A 20,105-nucleotide genomic window follows, 5' to 3' on the forward strand; every position below is an offset into this window, starting at 1 on the left:
GGAGCACACTCGCGACTATCACCTGGTAAAGTGGAGGACAATATCTCTTACTTTCAGTGATTTCTTCGCTTACGATTCGCTCCTGGAATTTATCTTCTACCTGTGTACCACACCTCACCTGTCGAACCTGAAAATCTCAGCGCAGAAGCAAAAGGTAAGTCGTTCTCATGACTTGTGATATTGCAGCGACTTGCTTTGTTTATTTATAGAAATACTTACATAAACAGGAACATCTCTCTCACACACACATACACACATGCAAACAAAATCACACACGCAGACATATATAAACATATGCAAACTAACAAACAAACACAGACGCAGGCACACCAACACCTGCACACACACAACTATATCTATTTACCGAGTTTTTGTAACCTCTAAGATTTGTCTCTATTCGTTTAATTCATTTGTTTTCTATTAAAATATTAATCAACAGTCAGTGTAAGCAAGGACACTGAAACACACACGTGAGTCATAATATAAACACAAGGCAGTCACGACTACAAGGAACCACCCATATTGTTGTTACAGTTGTTGCTCTTTTTTTTCTGACACACGCTTCCTTTCTCTGTCAGTCTGTCTCTCACTCTCTTGCTCGTTTTCTTTTCCTTTTTTTCAACCATTACCACTACACCTGTATCTCTTTAAAACTCCCATTCTTTCTCATATATAACAGATGTATATATGTAGAGAAAAGTATGCTGTTTGAGAATGTATTTAATGTTCAAGAACAGATATACATCATGGCATGATGGTTTACAGTGTGTGTGTTATGGTTTGAATACATACAACAGTTGTTGCTGTCATAGTTTCTTTGAGACTGTGGGTCAAAACTGGCGAAACAGCGATATTAAGTTTGTGTTGGTTGGTGGGATGTTGTATATTTGTGTTGCTTAGTTGGATGTTGTTGCGATTAACAACCAATGGTGTTGCGGGCTCGTGGCGGCCCTGGGCAGAGAAAGACTAGGTAACCTTTTTGCCCGCCAGTGTCAATAAAAGCAAGTGGCGGCCCGTGATATTCTCATGACGACCGATCATTATAATACTGCATAGAGCTTACTGCTCCCACTCGAGCAACATTAGTAAATACAGTGGACTAATTAACAACAACAACAACAACAACAACAACAACAACAACAACAACAACAATGTTTCATTGTCGTCAGCTGTGTCGTTATTTTCTCTTTTGATTTATATTCAATATATATACTGGTGTGGCGGCCCTGGGATTTGGCGGCCCTGTGCAGGTCCATAGTTTATACATACGTATAGCCACCCTTGGCATAGAGAGAAAGAGAGAGACAGAGAGGTTGGCAAGTGGGGGTACAGAAAGGGAATGAGAGAAAGACAAATAACAAATCTTTATTTAAGAGAGTAAGAGAACAAGTAACAGACTCTGTGTGTGTGGTATGGTGGGAGGATCTGTGGTGTGTCGTGTCATTGCATGAGGCTCACCATATACGCTGCAGTCAACAATCAACAATACCCGCTTGTGTCCGAGGTGCAAACCCTATTAACATTTAATGTTTAGGTTTCCTACATGGTGTTTCCCCTTCCTCACCGTTTGTCTCACATCGTGGCTCGCCAAGATAAGCAGACAACAACACCTTCACCTGGACACCTGGTGTCCACTGCCTGCCAGACCTCAGGTAGATGGTCGTTGTCTTGTGACTCCAGACACAGACTGCAACTGGGGTGGCAGTCCTGGACCTAGTGTTCACAGCGAATTTCTAGTTGATTTAATGTGTGGTGGGGGGTTGTTTTTCGATGAGTATCTGTGTGCATTCGCGTGTGTGCAAGCATTTAATGGTGGTTAAGTGGGTGGGTGGGGTAGATAAGGTGAGGTCGAGGAGGAAGGAGGGACAGAGGAAACGCTGTCCTACATCTGCCATTTTAATTGCATTTATAATACGCTTTTACAATCTTCTTAACCTGCATGGTCGTCCAACAACACAGCCCTGTCTTCTTGATGCTATTCATGTGTCATCGGACGATGACATTGTGTAGCACATCCCAAGAGTCAAGAAGGGGAAGGTTTCATCCTCAGAGACAAAAGACTAGAGCTATAAATATCCTTAGACCATCTCCCTTACCTTTACCATTTCGGGTTTATTTTTATTTTAAACAACAGGATCAGGGTTATAACTCGTTACTTAGCAACCGTAAGAGTTGAGTGAACTGGGGAGTTAACCCTAACTTGTTGCGGTTCTTGTCCAAGTGTTATTCACTGAGCCACTGTTCCACCTCTGAGCTGTTCTTTGAGGTTTGGGAGATATTAAGCACCTCTTTCTGGAATTTAGGAACCACTGTTTCAAGGTGATAGGATACATTCTTTACAGGCAGCAGAAGGGTACCTACCTAATTCTTCAACATTCTTTCAAGTATCAATGACGAGACCGGCTGAAGTATGTAGCCTGAGGTCTCTTTGATGTGGACCTTGCAATCCGTCACGGCTGACAATAAAATGTCAACTTAACTTTCTCCGACCCTCTGTTTCTACACAACTACAAGTTGGCAAGCTGCTGTTGAAGGTAATCGAATCAGTCTGGCATGTTTTGTGATGAGGGAAAAAGATAAGATCAAATGTCTATTCCTCCTACAGCTTCACCCCTACAAACCTTCAAAATACATCACAACCTTTCAAAGCCCTCTTGATACTCTTATCAAAGCTACTGAAACTTCGCTTGAAACCTTTCTCAAACCCTTGCAACCTTCCCCCAGTCCCTGACTTCCAATCTTGTGCTTCTACTTGTACGACGGTTGACACACCAAGAAACATTCTTCAAAATGTCACCTCTTCCACACTTTTAATTGTAGGTGCTATCATTCAGTCCTCTTACGCTTAATCAGGAGTTAGAAGATGCGGTTTAACAATTTATTTACAACACACAAGTTTGTATTAGTGAAGACAGAAGATAAAAAGCACAGCAGACCCTTGACTACTGTTCGCTGCGAATGTCTGAGGAAGAAAATAAAAGATTCTTCCTTCATTTCCTGTCTCATCCGTGAGCAAACCTTTTTCAATGTCTCCTTCAGAAGGCTTCAGAACGTTTTTCTGACAGCAGCTGTGAACAAAAGAAGATTCTAATGGTGGGACTTGAATACAATTATTTGTAAATAGGAATAAATTTGTAAATGTAAAAAAAAACAACTTGGATTCAGGATACAAATCAGGAAACGTTATCCTTAATAATTTTTTATACCTCCAAAAACGCAAATCTCATTAAAAATTACACCTCAAAGCCCCAAAAGAATAATGTCTGTAGGCTCGGTTTTGTGTTTATTTATTTTTTTTTTTTGTCTTTTCCACCATCAACATATGTCACCGTAATTTGTTCGTACATATCCCGCAGGTCATGTAACACCCTTTTTCTAGAAGTTCTCCATTCAATTCGAAAAAAAATCCTGTTTAGGCCGTAATAGGTGAACATCAAACAGTGCCTCCCTGTTGTGGCGGAGACGTACCAGGAATAAATTATCTCCCCACACCACGCTCACGCCACACATACATTTATCTCCCTTGTTCCCCTTCGCTCTCCGTCTGCGGAGTCAGGACGCTGAAGGCTGGCGGAAGTCCGTGAGGAGACATCGGCGAGCTGTCGGTTTTCGGAAGTCTCTGGAATGTAGCCAGGTCACGGGCGCTCCATAGATGAAGATGTCGATGTCAGCGAAGAGAACGTTGAAGCTTTTATTGTGAGAGTTGCTGAGGGTGTGGTTACCTGCCACATCACCGTCACAACATTACTACATCAAACACTGCAACAGCAGCCATCTTTTTCTCTTAATACCAAGTTTTTTTCTTGACAAAATATTTCTCTTAACTAAAAATTGGTGTCTTGCACAGTTCTTAGAATTTTTAATATTTTTTGTGTTTTTATTTCTTGATGAAGCGGTGGGAGAAACCAATCTGTTCGGCAGGCGACAAGTGTCATAGAATTGAATTATCCCAGCTCTGGTTATTACGAATATTTATAACACAGACAGCCCATAAGGGATCTGAAGAGAAAGAAAGAAATATTGACAGACTAATGGAGAGAGAGAGAAAGGACAGAGCTGGACAAGGAGAGAGGAGACACTGGCAGCCGTCAGAAGAGGACGGAGTGATTCATGTTCCAAGCACGGAGTGTGAGAGAAAGGCGGGTTATAATCAGGCACTTATAAAAGGATAATACATTCATTTTTCTTGACAGATTTAATATATTCTCGCGAGTTCCATTATAAAAAAGGAAAGGTCTCCTGGACAACCTGATTTTCTTTTGCTCTACATTTCAAATAACGTGTCCTCTAGACAGGACAAGAGAAGTCTATGTCAGCCTCATGGGGAGTCGTTTGTAAGATCTTTCTTAACGGGACACATGCTTGTCAGAGGCTTTACGTGGTGAGTATGTAAAAACTTTGCCAAGCATAGCCACAGATTTGATAATGTGACAGAATAAAAACTGCTTTTACTGCATAGACAAGATTTGTGCGTCCGACTTAGTTTTTCTTCATTTTTTTTTTATTCTCTCCTTCATTTCTTCCATCTTTCGTAAATTTTTGTGCTGTTAAATTTCTTTATTACTCATTAATTAATCCTTTTCTATCCATCATCAGTTTTTAACTCTTCTTTTCATTATCCATGCGTACTTGATTTTCTTTTTTTATGTCTTTTATTCATATCCAGTTTCGTGTCATCTCTTACCGTACATGTTACATTCCTACCACGTGGTTTCGTAGCTTTGTGATATGACATTGAAAGTTATTGGCATTTCAGTCTGACACAGTCTGTCTGTCAGTCTGTTCGCACGTATTTATGAGATCGAGTTTACCTGCGCATGATTTTTGCGATTTTGCGCGGCTTTTCTGTCTTTCTCTCTGCGTGCGTGCGTGTGTTCGTGGGTGCATTTGTAAGAGTGCAGTGTGTGCGTGTGTAGGCGGCTGAAGTCAATCAACACGCCCCATGACTTTCAAAGCGCAGCAGCAATGAAGAAGGCGACTCCGGAAGTACGTGATGACCAGCGCCGGAGGAGCTCTCGTCCAAGTCTCGCCAGGCTCTCGGGGTTACCGCGAGATCCATTCAATCAGCTGTAATAACCGGCGTAGGCGGCGGCCTGGTCTCGTCGATCGTTCCAATCAGTCGAGCAGGAAGTGGCGACCTCCACGGGTCTCGTTTCAGTCGTCTGCCGAACTCATAGCACAGAGGTGTCGCTTAGCAACGCTCCAGCGCCCTCTACGCCACGAGAAGTCCACAAGTCATTCTTACTCGAAAACCTCTTTCTCTGTAGTTTGAGGAACACACAACAACAGTAAATAAGTTGCTGATGGCCGTACCTTAGGAAATATCTTAACAAAAGGACAAGGATGGTTGCATGATGATGATGATGGGTAGGGGCTCCAGCCAATGAGGGTCTCGCACTATCAACAGCAATGGGTAAATGGGAGGGTATGGGATGTAAGGGTAAGGGAATGGTAGATCGAGTGCTCGTCTTGTTCAAAGCTACATCATCTGTAATGGCTGTAACTTGCTCGCTGCCGGCTGGTTGCTATTTTATGACCGGAACATGAACCGGGGACTGGTTGCACACACTATACTTGTTAGTGGACAGAGTATATCTATTTCAAAAGTGACTGCTATCTAGAAATATTTTTAAAACGTGTGTTCATCATTGGAGAAACTTGCCTTTTTTCTGCATCAGCTTCTCTTTATATTTATTATTATTATCATCCTGTGTCGAGAGTATAATCTTGTTATGATGGGATAGTTATCGCCTTGATTTCAGTCTGCATCTTCCTCCCCACCATCCCCTCAACCGAAAACGGAACTGTCGACACTGCGCCTCCCATGATGCAGCAGCAGGAGTTGGGGGGGATGATGAGGAGGGTAGAAAGTTACGGATGGCGCTCAGTCGGAAGACGTCATCGATTGCCGGTCAGGACGGACGGCTGGCAGGACAGTCTGTTTGCAAACGTGTACATCCAGCAAGCGGACAGGCGCATAGTTGGACTTCATTTATTCCCCTCCCCTCCCCGATCCGACCCTACCCACCATAGGATATAAATAGCAACGCACCAGGGAAAGATAATAACTCGGCGAGACCTACCTGTAAAAGCTGTCGGTTTATGGTTGAGTAAACATGTCGATAGATGAAGCTTGAGGGTATCTTCTGGTTCCGGTCTTTTAAAGGGATCGTCGTCTTCAGCTGGAGTTATTTGTGGAGGCTTTCTTTACATCCACTTTTTCGATTACCTTTAAGAACGAGCGAGAAGGGTCTGTGTCTGAAATTAGCTAAAAATGTGTTTGTGTGGAATTATGTAAAAATTTATGTGCATGAGAGAGAGGTGGAATATGTGGCTATGAGTGTGAGTAAAAAAAAAGTGAGAATGAGATTAAGAAGAAGAATTAAATAAAAAAAGAACAGATTAAAGAGAAGATGAAGATTTATATGATGAAATGCATTAAGAGGCAGATGGTCTTATAAATACCAATGCAGAACGATTTCGGAGAATGTTACAAGAATGGAAAAAAGAAAGAGGCAGCAAAAAGAATCTTTCATGAACCCATCATCTTAGCATCATGGACACTCTGCCATTTTTTTAAAATAATTTTTCTTCGTTGCATTAAGGAGAGTTACATTATTGAAACAGACATTCTTGTCTTCGTGGTGTTCAAGATTGAAATAAGAGAAAGCGGTTATTTTGTGTGTCTGTGGAAGGACTACCAGCTCGTCTTTAGGACAGGTAGCCAAAGATGTTTAAAGAAGTCAGGAATGTTTGCTATGGTAGGACAATTAAACCAATAGCTAGCAAAGTAAAGTTTATCACTTGGAGCCTGTTCACCGCTCTTCACCATCCATACTTACAACTAACGAAAGTGTTTCTTATGAAGAAAGCTATTTCTGACATAACTACAATTCTGTTCACAACATGTTCTGCTTTCCGGCAAACTTGATAATAACGGAAGTGCACATTGTGCAAAATTAATTACAGTAAGAGGAACAAAACTAATCAGTTATTTATGTCTGGTGAAAAGAACAATTTCTACATCCTGCATATTTTATGGACATGTCACAATTTTCTACGATTATATCTGCGTCCTATAAAAATATGATTAAAGTCTTCAGCAAGCTAACCGATGACCACTTTTCCCTCCTCATTCCAGTAGGCCAGCCCCTAAATTAATTGGCTACGCGATAGGAATTATGATCGATCCCTTCTCTCCGCACTTTTCGCCTCCCAGCAAGAAATTTCTCTGCCGTCAGACGGCGCGGCGATTGCAGGAAGCAGGAGCAAACCATTTCTCACAGAATCGATTCCAGTTCTCTGGTTGTTGCACAGAAGTGTTTGCAAGGGTTCCCACCCTCCTTCCTTTTTTTTTTATTGCATTACTTGTTGCCGGAGTGTGTTGCATCTCAGGGATGTGGCTTGCAGCCAGTTGCTGGCGAGGGACACAAACGTTTGTCTGGAGACTGCGAGCACGAGACGAGACCAACTGTCTTCTTGAGAGAGCAGTGCCAGTGGGGCAGCCTCCCAGACTCCCCCCGTCAGTCCTGGTGGCGACTGAGATGCTGACATGAAAGCTTTTTCTCAGCCCACGGTGTACAAAGAGGACGAGGGTTTTTTTTCTCTCATTAAAAAAGGATTCCAGAAAAATCCCAGTGAAGTTTTTTTCCCTTTCCCAAACGATTGGGCAGAGTTTAGCACAGGATGACAAGTCTACCTCTTCCATCCCAGTTCTCGATATCCAAGTCATGTCTTCCATTTGTTCTTGCGAATATTCCAGCTTGCACCCTTCCAGAGCATTCGAAAATTTTATTATCACATATTTTTTGAATTTGTGGCTTAGATACAACCGTTTGTACACACACACACACACTTTTTCTTTCAGCAATGCTTTCAGTACATACACGATCATCAACAGACAACAAAAGCAAACAAGAAATAAAAAAAAAATTCTCATTTCTTTAATTGTCTGTTTGTACGGTTTTACATCTGAGACTGACAACTGGTCCCAGAGCAGTGCAAAATAAAGGCAGACTCGCCATCCTCATCCACACACTCTCAAACTCACAAGTGACACGTGACACGTGCGGGTACACACTTTGTCGGACATGAATACCCAACAGTTGTGACGACGATCAAAATGAGGATAAAGACTACGACAAAAAACAGAACTGCTAACATAGATATCAAATTTCCCCCTTCAATAAAACAACAAAACAAAAGCAAACAAACAAACAAAACGCCATCACAAAATAATAACATGAGCACAGGCCACCCGGATGTGTGACGTGTTGGTGCTAAGCTTGTGATGGAGTTCTTATTAAAGTGTTAAGGTATCAGGTATACTCAAACATTTTATGAGGCTGGCATTGGGTGACAATGATTAATATCTTGTATTGTACCCAGGTACGGCCCTGCGACAAACCCAAAAATATTATTTAAAAAAAAATCGCTAATAAATTATTTTCTCGTTAGCTGTGATCGTTCCGATGGTTCTTTACAATAAAAATTAATACTAATAATTAATTCTCTTCATACCTGACTGCACACTTCTGTTGCAGACAAAATCGGTTTTCGTTGCAAACTGTCGTTAGGGAGTTGAGTGGTTGTGTGGACGTGTCTCGGGATATACGGGTGGGGTTCCGGGTGCACAGCAAAGCGCTAGACACACCCAGACATCACTAATGAGACACAGGTAGCTAAACATTTTCACCAGCAGCTCAGCTGAATGATTTCGCACCTGGCTCATTTCATTTCACGCCACACTTTCTAAAACCACACAAACAAATACTGACAGGTACTTCCTCGAATATATCATTGTAATTATTTAGTTGCTCAGAACGATTCTACATGAGCTGCTTGGTAGATACCAGCCAACAATTTCATTTTTATGTTTTATTTCGGACCTCCAATGACATCAGAATGTTTGATGTTAGAATGTATGAGATGCACGAGTAACAGAGTTTGATGGTGATGGGTGGCAGAAAAATTCCGAGCTTCAGATTAAAAGGGTGTTAGGGAGGAAAAGCAATGGAGGTGTTCAGAAGAAAAGTGACATGCCTAGACAGGCAAGAGGTGGATTCAGCAAACATTAAAACAAAAGACAAAGTAAAAGAAACCAAGAAGCAAAGCCGAGTTGTCTGCACAAGAAGGTGAGCGGGAGGGCATGGGAGGAGAAGAATTGTAAATCCGGGTCTTTTGTGCTCATCCTCCCTGGATAACTGTGAGGTGTGTTAATACTTCGATGTCTTTTGTGCGTGCACGGTTAAGAAGACCAAAACTTAAAGAACATAAGAAGAAGCCAAGATCTGGACACTTGTCAGAACAGATGCCTCAAACTTGTACTGCCAGTACTGTGACAAGTAAATAATAACAACAATAAAAAATAAATAAAACTGTTTACAAGAGTGACACAGTTACCAACTTAAACAGAACAAAGGAAAATAAAATCAGGGTTAGATTGTAATGTGAAAATTAATGAGTAATTAAGTTACAAGAAGGGTTATGACAGGATTTTCGAAACAGTGCAAAAAGAAAGCGTCCTGAAGAGTAATCTGTGTAATGCGCATGCGCCATAAAAAAGCACGCGCTCACATGCACACTTACACACGTGCATACACATATATGTCAATAAATTAATAATGAAACATTTCAATGTACAGAAAATACAACACAACCAAATACAATTGTTTTCTTTTCATAAAAACGGCTCTAAATTTGGTGATTTTTGTTTCTTGCTTTGAAATGACAAAATAATTGTAACATAAACACATCAAAGATCTTTGACATGATTACAATGAAAGCAAGGACAACTCTACATGCAGGCATCTCTCATCAACACGAATCATCACTGTAACTGAACTAAGAAGTGACAGGTGTTCAACTTTATAAATATGCCGAGGTGACATCGCAAATGTTTTCACCTGTTGGTGATCGGGGGGAGACTGGTCCAGGTTCTTCTAGCCCGCATCCTAAGTTGTTCATGATGTTGCTGTTTTGATGTTGTTGCTGTTCTGGGGTGGGTGAGACTATCGTATACATAAGACAAAGGCTATCTGTAATTTATTTGTTACTGTTGTTTACTGGGCGAAAATTCTAGATGTCACAAAATCCCTCGGACTAGTGCTCACAAAAATACCCGGTCAGGTACTTGAGGGGTACACGAATTTTAAGTGTCTAAAACCCCTGGTTTTTTCTACCCCATTCGGTGAGAACAGAAATGTAGCACAATTCACATACCAATCACTTTAAAAAAAATAATCAAAGGTTTGTTTATTCTCATCCTGACGGCTTGTTTACAAGAGATTAGAACTAGTGTAAATATGTTAAAGGTGGAGAGAGGTCTTGACTCAATTAGCAAAAGTCGCTATAAGGCTAAACACTCATCAAAGCAGTCAAGCACCAATGGCACTCGCAAGGTGAACACATTTCATTAGACTAATTGTATTTCGCAGGTTAGAGTGCCGATGACCTCAAATATTTCCATGCCGCGTGAAATAAAATATTTTTTCGACAGAAACTTGGGAAATCTCACGTCAGTCGCAAGTCTCATTGGCTGGCATACAATAAACTTACCAAAGTCACCTGGAACAAACATTTTTCTTAGCCTCATACCTGGAATAGTTTAAAATACAGCGAGGAAATTGAAGACATTCTTAGAGTTCAGAAGCAAATGTCAAAAAATTTGACTAGAGCTCATTACTCCTGGGAAGGTGCTGAGGGCTGTACATACATACAGTTGCCCGTTACACTCATGTCACCCTCTCAGATCTCAAAGATTTCCTGTCAGATTAGTGCTTTCTTGGGTAGCTTACAAAATAACATAATTAGAATAATCAAAGGACACCGTAGCAAAAAAAGAAGCCTACATAAAACGAAGCTCAAAAGCGATTTAAAAGTATCTGGGGACTGAAGAGATAATCAGAGGGATTGTCACTGCCAGTTGCTTGTTCAAACTATGTTTCGTACTTTTTCTCCAGCATTTAATGCAAGTGTTTTTGAATGTCAATCATTGAAAAAAATGACGATTTACACTTTGAAAGTCGCTGGACTGAAAGCACACAAACAGCCGAAAATACTATTAGAAACGCATAGGAAGAAGTCACTACTATGAAGCATCTGAGATGCAAAGATTTTATAAGACTGAAGATGTTCTTCAAAATTCTGCTCAGAATGTGGATTGTGCCAAAAAAATTAATAATAATAACAGTGAGAAAATGTGCATTGGTGGGACCGAATGAGCATCACGAACCTAATCATACCATCAGATACCAACGGAGCGACATCCGTCCCTCACCCCACCTCTCTCTCTCTCTCACATACACACCTCTGTTACATACGTATGTGCTAAATACTTCAATGGAGAATTTGTTTCTAAGCCTTCGTTGCAAGATCACGTTTCATTGGACAGCGGATCTGTTACGACGCGTTTCACTGGCTCGCTGAATGCGTACGCAGGTACTTGTACACTGACTGCGACACGAGGGCACGGTACGCATGCACTTATATACTGACACAAGGGCACGGTACGCATGCACTTATATACTGACACAAGGGCATGGTGCGCGTGTACTTATTGAAACACAGGGGCACCGTGGCCTGAGGCACAATACACACGCGAGGACAGTGAACGAGAAAAGACTTGAGTAAAACACTAGAAAAGACACGAGTGAGACATGACTAAGACACGAGTGAGACATGACTAAGACACGAGTGACACATGACTAAGACATGCAGTTTCGTGAAAAAAGATATGTCGTCAGGTAGTCACCACAGACCGACACTGGAATGATTCTCTACTACAAATCGGCGCCACATCTTTGAAAGCACACGAAAGAGCTAGAACACGGACACAAAACTATACAAGACAATAAAATCGGCTTTTCTGTTCATAAATTACCTTTCAACAAAAAAAAAAGAAAAAAAAAAAAAAAAAAAAAAGAGAAGAAAATGTAATTGCACGTGGATCCCCCAAACCCCAAAGGCGCTTTTTTTCCACAGAATTCTGTCACACATAAAGGAAGCAAGGATTTCAGAGGCTAGCGCTGAAGAGTAAGGGAGGTGAGTGGTCCAGTGGAGCAAGTACTCAGTGCAAGGTTAGCTCCTGGCTACATACACTATACAATACTAACTGCGATCAGTCGGCACGAGTTTGATTGAGCACTAATAAGCAAGAATAACAACCATTGTAGTATTATCAACACCATACACTGTACACGTCACCATATAGTCTATAGTCCTACAATGTACAAGTCTGTAAGGGTCGGGGTATGCGGTGTAACGGTTTGTCACCGAAACAGTCATAACTGGTTGTCCAGGGTTCACATCTCCTCTTTGGCACTTTCTTTATTTTATTTATTTATTTATTTATTTTTGTAAGGGTCGGATGTTTGGCTGTGATACCGCCATAGTTGCTGACTTGGGAGTAAAACACCAATTTCCTTCCCACTTTCTGCTATAAAGGCAACTTCGATTGTCTTTAGTAGTGATTAAACTCAGTTCTATACGCATTAAAAAAAATCCCTTTGTATTTCAATTCTTTGTAGTCAAGAAAGTTAGCTTGAAGAAAAATTAATCACGCATCGAGACGTTTAATGTTCGCGAGGGTTTGAAGCACAAAGGTGATTGATTACCTGTCAAATATGTGGATGCTACATTAACCACCAAAGATGTCGCTGATTGCTGCTCAGTATTAAAGGGCGAGCAGCGGAAAAGCTATCTCCGTCTTCAAAGGTTAGCAGACGTTTCCACGACACGAGGAATTCTTTTTTCTCTCGGCAAAAATATTTGATAAAAGACTATCGGTTGTGTCCCCCGAGTCATGAGACCAGCAAAGATCACAGAAAACCGATTACAAAAGGTTCAGACAACGGAAAAGACATTAAGAAAGTGGACAATGTATTGTGAACCACAATAAGAACTGAGGTCTCCCTTACATTTTTATTCGGAATCAGCGATAAAAATGCGTTAATGGACTACAGACTGAAATATAAAGTCCATTATTTAATCATAAACATTAGAAAAGTTTTGCCTTTCTAATCCTTAAAAAAAAACTCTGGGTGTTTTCACTATTTTATGTCTTAGACAAGAAGAAATCCCGAGAGATCTCACAAACTAGTTTTGAAAATATAGTCTCTTAATTTTATTTATTTATTTGCCAGAATCCCATAACTTGGCAAAGGATGTCAGGATGAGATGTTTAAGATCAGAAATATAGATATGACTATCCATTCTTCATCTTAATTCTCCACACGGAATAATGATACCCTAGTGTTGTGAGTTCCTTCATCATGGCTCAGAAGATGAATGTTTACACTTTCCAACTATTTTACCAGGTACAGAACAAGAAAACATTGGAAAACAAATCGAGTTACAAAAATAAAGCAGTTGGCTCCATGCTGTTTCATGCTCAGACATAAAGCTATTTTAAACAAAGAAATGTCAGTCAGTCTACAAAATAATCACACATCACTTGTGTTCACAGAAAACAGACATGGCCGACTTGGCACAACCCCATGTAGTCAATCTTCAGTCTGGTGGAATATCACAACAACCAAGATTCTGTTTTCATCAGACGATTCACACCTTGCCAACACTTGTGCAGGTGACTGAGCGGTGGCTGTTTTAAAACCCTCGTGGTTTCACAACAACATTGCGGTTGTCAAAGGTTGTTTACTATCATACACTATGTGTGTATTGCCAAGATTTCCCCAATCATCGCAGTAATAAAACATAATGAGCAAACGCTTAAAATAGTCCTTAATAACGAGATGGAGGTGGAAATTTGTCGTAACCACAACATACTTTTGTTTATAAATTCTACAAATGTTAATACTCATTAACAAACTGCTGAAAAAACTTTGTCTACTTTATGTTTCTTTGGAAGCAAAGCCAATTTTTTTTCGCGAAACTTTTTAGTACCTATGGTTTATGTGAATGAATTTGACCTAACATTCGGGTATGTGAATACTGAATGCTGACCGATAATTTATTTTTTTACTATTTCCTCTTACCACAGCGGCAGACGCCGTAAGAATAATCCTGAGTCTGACAGAGGAACAAATACTGAACGAAGTTTTATTTGAATTTTTCTTTCACTCACCACCAACGGGACCCGGTAGTCCTGTACAAACCTGACCGCTTCCTGATCTCAATACCCTTTAGAAGGTAACAGAATAAGGAATCTTCGATCTCGAATTAAAGCTATTCCACCCCATACACTCACATACCCCACTATGGAGTGTTCGAGGGGCTGAAAACTGCATACAGACCGGAAAAACATCACAACGTCCAAAAAAGACAATAAAAATTGAAAAAAAAATGGACAAAAAAATTCCGAAAACTTTTAGTCCGGTGGATGACTTCATGGACTGACACCTAAACGGAGTGGTCCAGGTCATCAAGGAATGTGTTTCACGTATAGATGGCATTTGTCGGAACTGTCTCCATGTTCTCTTGACTACCGGGTGGAAGGTGATATTCACGGCAGGGTGGAAAAAGGAAGAAGCTGATGGAGGTGTTGTATTTATATGTATGTGTCATACTGACATCGTGTCCAAGGTGCGCGTGAGATCAGCAAGACACGAAGTCAGTGCAAAGAAGGCGATTGAGGCTGTGTAACACGAGTGGAAAAAAAATACTCACGTGATTAAATTACAAAAAAATTAGTGACAATATTTAAAGCAGATGTTTTAGAGTTTCTGGTTTGTATGCACAGATACCACAACATCAACGATGAAAAAAACTACGATAACGCGGTAGGCGAGGACAACGAAGACGAGAGGCTTACGTCCAGAGAGTGTCAGTGAGCGATCCATCTATCCGTCCGAAACTGTCGTTGACAGGAGATTCCTGTTGGCATGGAGACAGAAACTCTACTGACTGGACTTCCTGTGTTATATTTTGCAATATTCCCATCAACAGTGTGAAGACATGCAATTCGCTGTAGTAACGTTTCCCAACAAAGAAGTCAAGTCCCTCAGAGGTTGTTCCCCTGGCAACCATGATGATGGTTTGCTTCGCTGGCCAAGGGCTTGTGGAAAAACGACAGATATTTAGTTTTCTTCCACAAGTTGCAGGTGGCGTGGCCACTATTCACTCTTAAGGTCACACTGTGCACGATGGACTCATTCAGAAGTCACATCCAGTGCTCTATATTCTAACAGATTAACGGGGAAAAAAAGTAGAATGATTGTAAGCTACACTTATATCCGATTATAAATATTTTACTCTCATCACCTTAACTTCGTTTTCTAAGTAGGTAGTTCTTTATTTTTCTCTTATTTACTGCTACCACACCTCACCACCAGGAGGGTGAGAAAAGGCAGTGAGAAGATTGTTCAAAGTACACAAGATGCGGATACTCCAAGGTAGTCTTCACTCTTAGTCACGTGACCCAATAGCTGTCAACGTCGTTGGTCACTAGTATCACCATATGACATCAGGAGATCGACAACACGCGCTGCTGACGTACAGCAAAAACAGGAAGTAGTATTTTTTTTAAAGCTGAAGTCTTTCAAGCGCCATGTCAAAGTCGGATATTTTTTTTTCCACGTGACGCTCTCAGAAAAAAGTACAACCAGTTCTCGGAATTCAGTTTCGTTCCTCTCAGGTGCTGGTGTCAATCAAATGTCTTACAGACACGATTCCTCATCCTACAAAGACAAAGGTTATTTATAGCCTAGAACGCCAACCAAAACGCTGACGTCAGCACTCACATCGAGGCTCGTATGGCTCAACAACCTCCAACACTTCTGTCGGACAGTCCGATCCTGGTGGATGTCAACCAGTGTTTCATCTTCAAAAACCTCAAACTGTCTGCAAGCAAACCAAGCCGGTCACGTGGGTCCTTCAAACCATGGCCGCGAACTCGTGGTGGCTGTCTTCGTCGCGCAGGTCGGCGCAGCACACGGTGGCCGTTGGGGCCTGACGTCATATGTGTGTGGAGGAGTTCAAGGTCAGCTTGCGGGACTTCCGCCTTAGGCACAGGACGAGGCAGAAGATGATGCCAACGACGATGGGAATGGAGACGACCAGCGCGCCGCCCAGCTGGAAGGCCATGGAGTTGTTACGGCGGCCATGGATGATCAGGAACGCCCCTGGAACAGAGTATGACGTCACTGAGCAACGGTCAGGGTCTCACAGGATGCTACTATTCCCCAACTGTAGATGAATATCTCCCTTTCGTTCTCGAGATAGACATCTAAAATCATTGAGACCCACATAAAATAATTCAGCAACGTAGACGTGAAGATTGGACATAGTTTCGTTTACACTGTCAAGGCTTCAGCCAATGGGAGAGCTGGGATCATATGTCATTAGGGTCTATCTGTGTACAACCGTGACGTCAGGAGACTAAATTCTTGTTGTCCTTTATGTCTGTATGTGTGAACGATTCAAACCTCTTTCTGTGAATGGTGAATCACAAATTTAAGGCCTGTGATATTTTAGTTTGGATAAAATGTCTATTGTTGTAGTAATGATAAGTAGAAATGTGACAAATAATGAAATTCACATAAAAAAGGGAATAAAAGTGATGGAGGGAAAACAAATTGAAAATGTCACATTCCTACCACACGCTCTCACCTGCCGGAAGTGACACGAAGGTCACGAACAGGAACAACGATACGACTGTGACGACAAAACATCTCTTCTCACAGCACGACTCCTCTGAAAAACAAACAAACAAAATAAATGGTTTTAGTTAAACAATTGTTACTCGTTGTAAGGTCTATATAAATGCATGCAAAAATACTTAAGCAATGAGTTAAGAAAAACGACGACAAATATTTCTGACAGACTTTACTTTTTCACTTTTGTAGTAGCAACAGGTGTTCAGAAAAACACTTACATCTGTGACACCCTACAAAACTCGTTTGTTCGCAAAGACAGACCGACGAACGACAGACAGACAGGGTTACTTTAATCACTACTTGCACTGTACTAGATAGATATAATGGTAGTATAATATATTTTTATAAATCCTTTAAAAGGAAATTTGGCATCTGGTAACACTAGGACATCATTTACACAAAACAGCATCAAAAGCCATTAAATATCTAAAATTTACGATTCATAATCCTATTTTCTATTACAATCCTATTCTCTAAGACATTCTACTATTCTAATCATTTACTCTGACACTCTGTCTAAATCATCAACAATCTGTGTAGGTCATATAAATAGCAACAAAGAAACAAGTGTGGCATCAGGTACAACAAATATGCGGACACCCGGAATGGGAGCAATCAGCACGACCGTATGCGTGTATGTGCGTGTCTTATGTCTGATTTGCTTGTGACTGAACTGCAGCCAGGACAAATAAATGCAGGTAATGTGGGTTCGCACACCTGTCAAGAGAACAAAAGTATTTGCAATGGAAAACATGTGGGAGACGTGTTCGTTGTGCACCCCGTTAACCCAGATTTTCATGCTCGTGGTCAAGCCTTAGGGACCTTCATTGACACACTTATTTGCTGAAACGAGTGGCGCAAAATTTTACAAGAGTACACAATGAATGTCACATGTACACACACTACTCATCGCTGTCATGTGACCTGTCAAGCAAGCACGCGACATTTATTTCTGGTTAATTCTTCTAGCTCCTTATTGATCCCCGGATGTACAGGTATTCTGTGGATTTTATTGTCAACTAGAACTCATCATCATCATCATCATCATCAATCATCATCATCATCATCGTCACATTTTCCTCTTTCTCGTGCGACTGATTGAAATTGTTTTCTTCGAATGTCCCTTTATTAACTGAATCGGTGCTTCACGCGGAGTACAAAGATCTGGATTTTCTCTCTTCCCTCCCCTGTCTGTCTTCCTGTGTTACGTACCCTATCTATGTCACCGACGTGAAAACGTGACGTAATGTTAGTGACGCCTTCGTTTTTGAATGAAGCCAGCAGCAAGAGGCAGCACAGCAATGTTCACTCAGCCTCCTCCCGACGGTTGACGTTCTCTGAGCCTCGTTTGTCGCACGTGCTGTGCTCGACCATCAAACGCAGGCGATTGGATGCACGCCAGACTGACTTCAGCTTCTAACAGATGAATTTGGGACGTTAATTAGTTCTACGACTGAAGTGTTTACAACACAATATTCTTTTTAAGATGGGACATGGATAACAAACTGCTCCTTTGTCTTTTCCATCTGTTCATCCTGCGTTTGAGACGACAGGTCTCACCTATCTTTGTCGTCATCGTCTGCGCATCGTCGAGGACCAGAACCGTTATCTTTGAGCTGCACGGGAAGAGAAAGAAAGAGAGAGAAAGAGACAGAAAAAAAATAAAAAAGAGAGAGATCGTGGAGGCAGAAAAAGAAAAAAGGACCATCTTTCTTCATCCAGTCGTGTTGTGTCAAATAAGATCCTCTGAGGACTAGCTACACACTCCGACAGAAACCCTATCTTTCCTGTCTTCAAGAAATCTTCTGTTTTCCTCCATTTATCTCTTGGCGAAACGAGAAGCAGTCTACAACATCCAACGGCTTTCTCCAGCTTCAGTAAATGTCCACGAAAATCCAACTTCTCGCCATCAGCAACCTGTGCGTCGTCCCTCGCGCAAGGCTCGGGCTTTTGCTGATGAATTACTGACTGCGACACCTTGAGCTACCCTCAACACTTCTGGAATTATTGAACTCCATAGATTCATCTTCTGAGCTGGATCAGACACACAGAGCACTTCATTCATCTTGTCGTCTTGTTCTTCCTCCGAGTTCATCACCGTCAGCGAGTCTCATTTATAAGGTTGGACCCACCGAGACTGATCCACGACAAAAAGAAATTCTTGATCCAGTTGGACCACCATAATTTACGCGAATACTCAAGGCATATATCCTGTGCTCTAGGAAATAATAACGATAGGTTGTACAATATTTTCTTTGATACCAAATTGGATTCAAGTCAACCGAAAGTTGTGATCCCAGGTTTTCTTGGTATCAATCAATCAGCCAATCAGTCAGTCCCATTGTTTTGAGAGTTGGCGAGAACAGTGACAGTACAGCAGACATGAAAGACGATGTTGTCGTCTCTGGTATTAAAATAACAGGTTCACAACATTCGTGTTCAGATAAATTGAGCTCAGTGGAATTGAGCAGCAGGTGACCTCTTGGGAGATTGAGATTCTTTTCTAAAAGTGGCACATCGATATGTCAGAGCGACTTCTGGCAGGAAAAAATAGTGCAGCGAGATGATTGCAATCATAATTGCTTGAGAAGGAAAGACAGAAACGAAAAACAGAAAGGAAGGATGAAAAAAAACGGAGATAAAACAAATGAAAAAGAAATGAAACGCGAACACACAAAAAACCCCACAAACAAACAAAAAAAACAAACAAAACAAAAACAAAACAAAACCAGAATGAAAAAAACGAAAAAGAAAGAAAGAAAGAAAGAAACAAACGAACAAAACCACAAATAAAAACAGAAAGTAAGCAGAGAAGAAATGTGAAACAAAAAGCAATGGCTAAACAAATAAGAAAAATAGAGAAAAAAGATAGACAAAAAAAATATGAAGATGGAAATGAAAAACTTGGATCATCGCTTGAGGCATACCGAATAACATTTTGAAAACCACATTTTTAGCAGACATCTGACCCAACCCAAACTGAATAAATATTTCAGTATTTTAACATTTCATACATACACATCTGTATGAATATAGAATATCAATTTGCAATCCATCCTACCCCTGTAACTCGCACAATAAGCCATCCTTCTCTGAAAGTAGGACATCGACCTCTTTACAATTTTGCCATAGCACTACCTGAACTTTGACCTTTTATTGCGATACTGTGGAACAGCAAATAAAAGTGGACTTTACAAGATATATCATACCAAACTACATCTCAGCAGGTACAATCATCGCATGAAACTGTTCACAACCAATGGCGTGACAGGACGAGAATAAATTTACATGCTTTATTTATACTTCACTCAAATAAAGCATTTGACGGATAAACAACAACAAACAAAAAAAAGCAACAAAAACAAAAAAAAAAAAAAGGAAAAAAAACCATCACAACCGCAATTTCAAGGAATCTTGGCACAACCCAAGAGGCCACAAGGTTGTGGTTTCCTATTTGCCGTGCGTTACAAGATGTCCACACAGTCAATATCC

At 40.9% G+C, this 20,105-nt stretch overlaps 2 protein-coding genes across 5 annotated transcripts in view; one reads left to right on the plus strand and one right to left on the minus strand.

Moving 5' to 3' along the window:
• Positions 1 to 20,105, plus strand: part of LOC112572749 (myogenesis-regulating glycosidase-like) — a 104,350-nt gene continuing 84,245 nt past the window's right edge. Inside the window, exon 1 of the mRNA XM_025252595.1 lies at positions 1 to 154. The gene's annotated coding sequence lies outside the window, so the exon portion shown is untranslated. The remainder of the gene's footprint in view (positions 155 to 20,105) is intronic.
• Positions 15,517 to 20,105, minus strand: part of LOC112572751 — a 39,561-nt gene continuing 34,972 nt past the window's right edge. For 2 of the 4 annotated variants that reach the window (XM_025252611.1, XM_025252610.1), the window contains exons 2-3: positions 16,567 to 16,650; positions 15,517 to 16,079 (exon numbers count right to left, since the gene is read on the minus strand). In XM_025252611.1, coding sequence (XP_025108396.1) covers positions 15,913 to 16,079; positions 16,567 to 16,650 — 251 coding nt within the window. In that variant the 3' untranslated portion in view covers positions 15,517 to 15,912. The remainder of the gene's footprint in view (positions 16,080 to 16,566; positions 16,651 to 20,105) is intronic. The other 2 variants (XM_025252614.1, XM_025252612.1) reach the window with 2 other exon arrangements.

This window comes from Pomacea canaliculata, linkage group LG9 (genome assembly GCF_003073045.1).
Source record: "Pomacea canaliculata isolate SZHN2017 linkage group LG9, ASM307304v1, whole genome shotgun sequence".
NCBI lineage: Eukaryota > Metazoa > Mollusca > Gastropoda > Architaenioglossa > Ampullariidae > Pomacea > Pomacea canaliculata.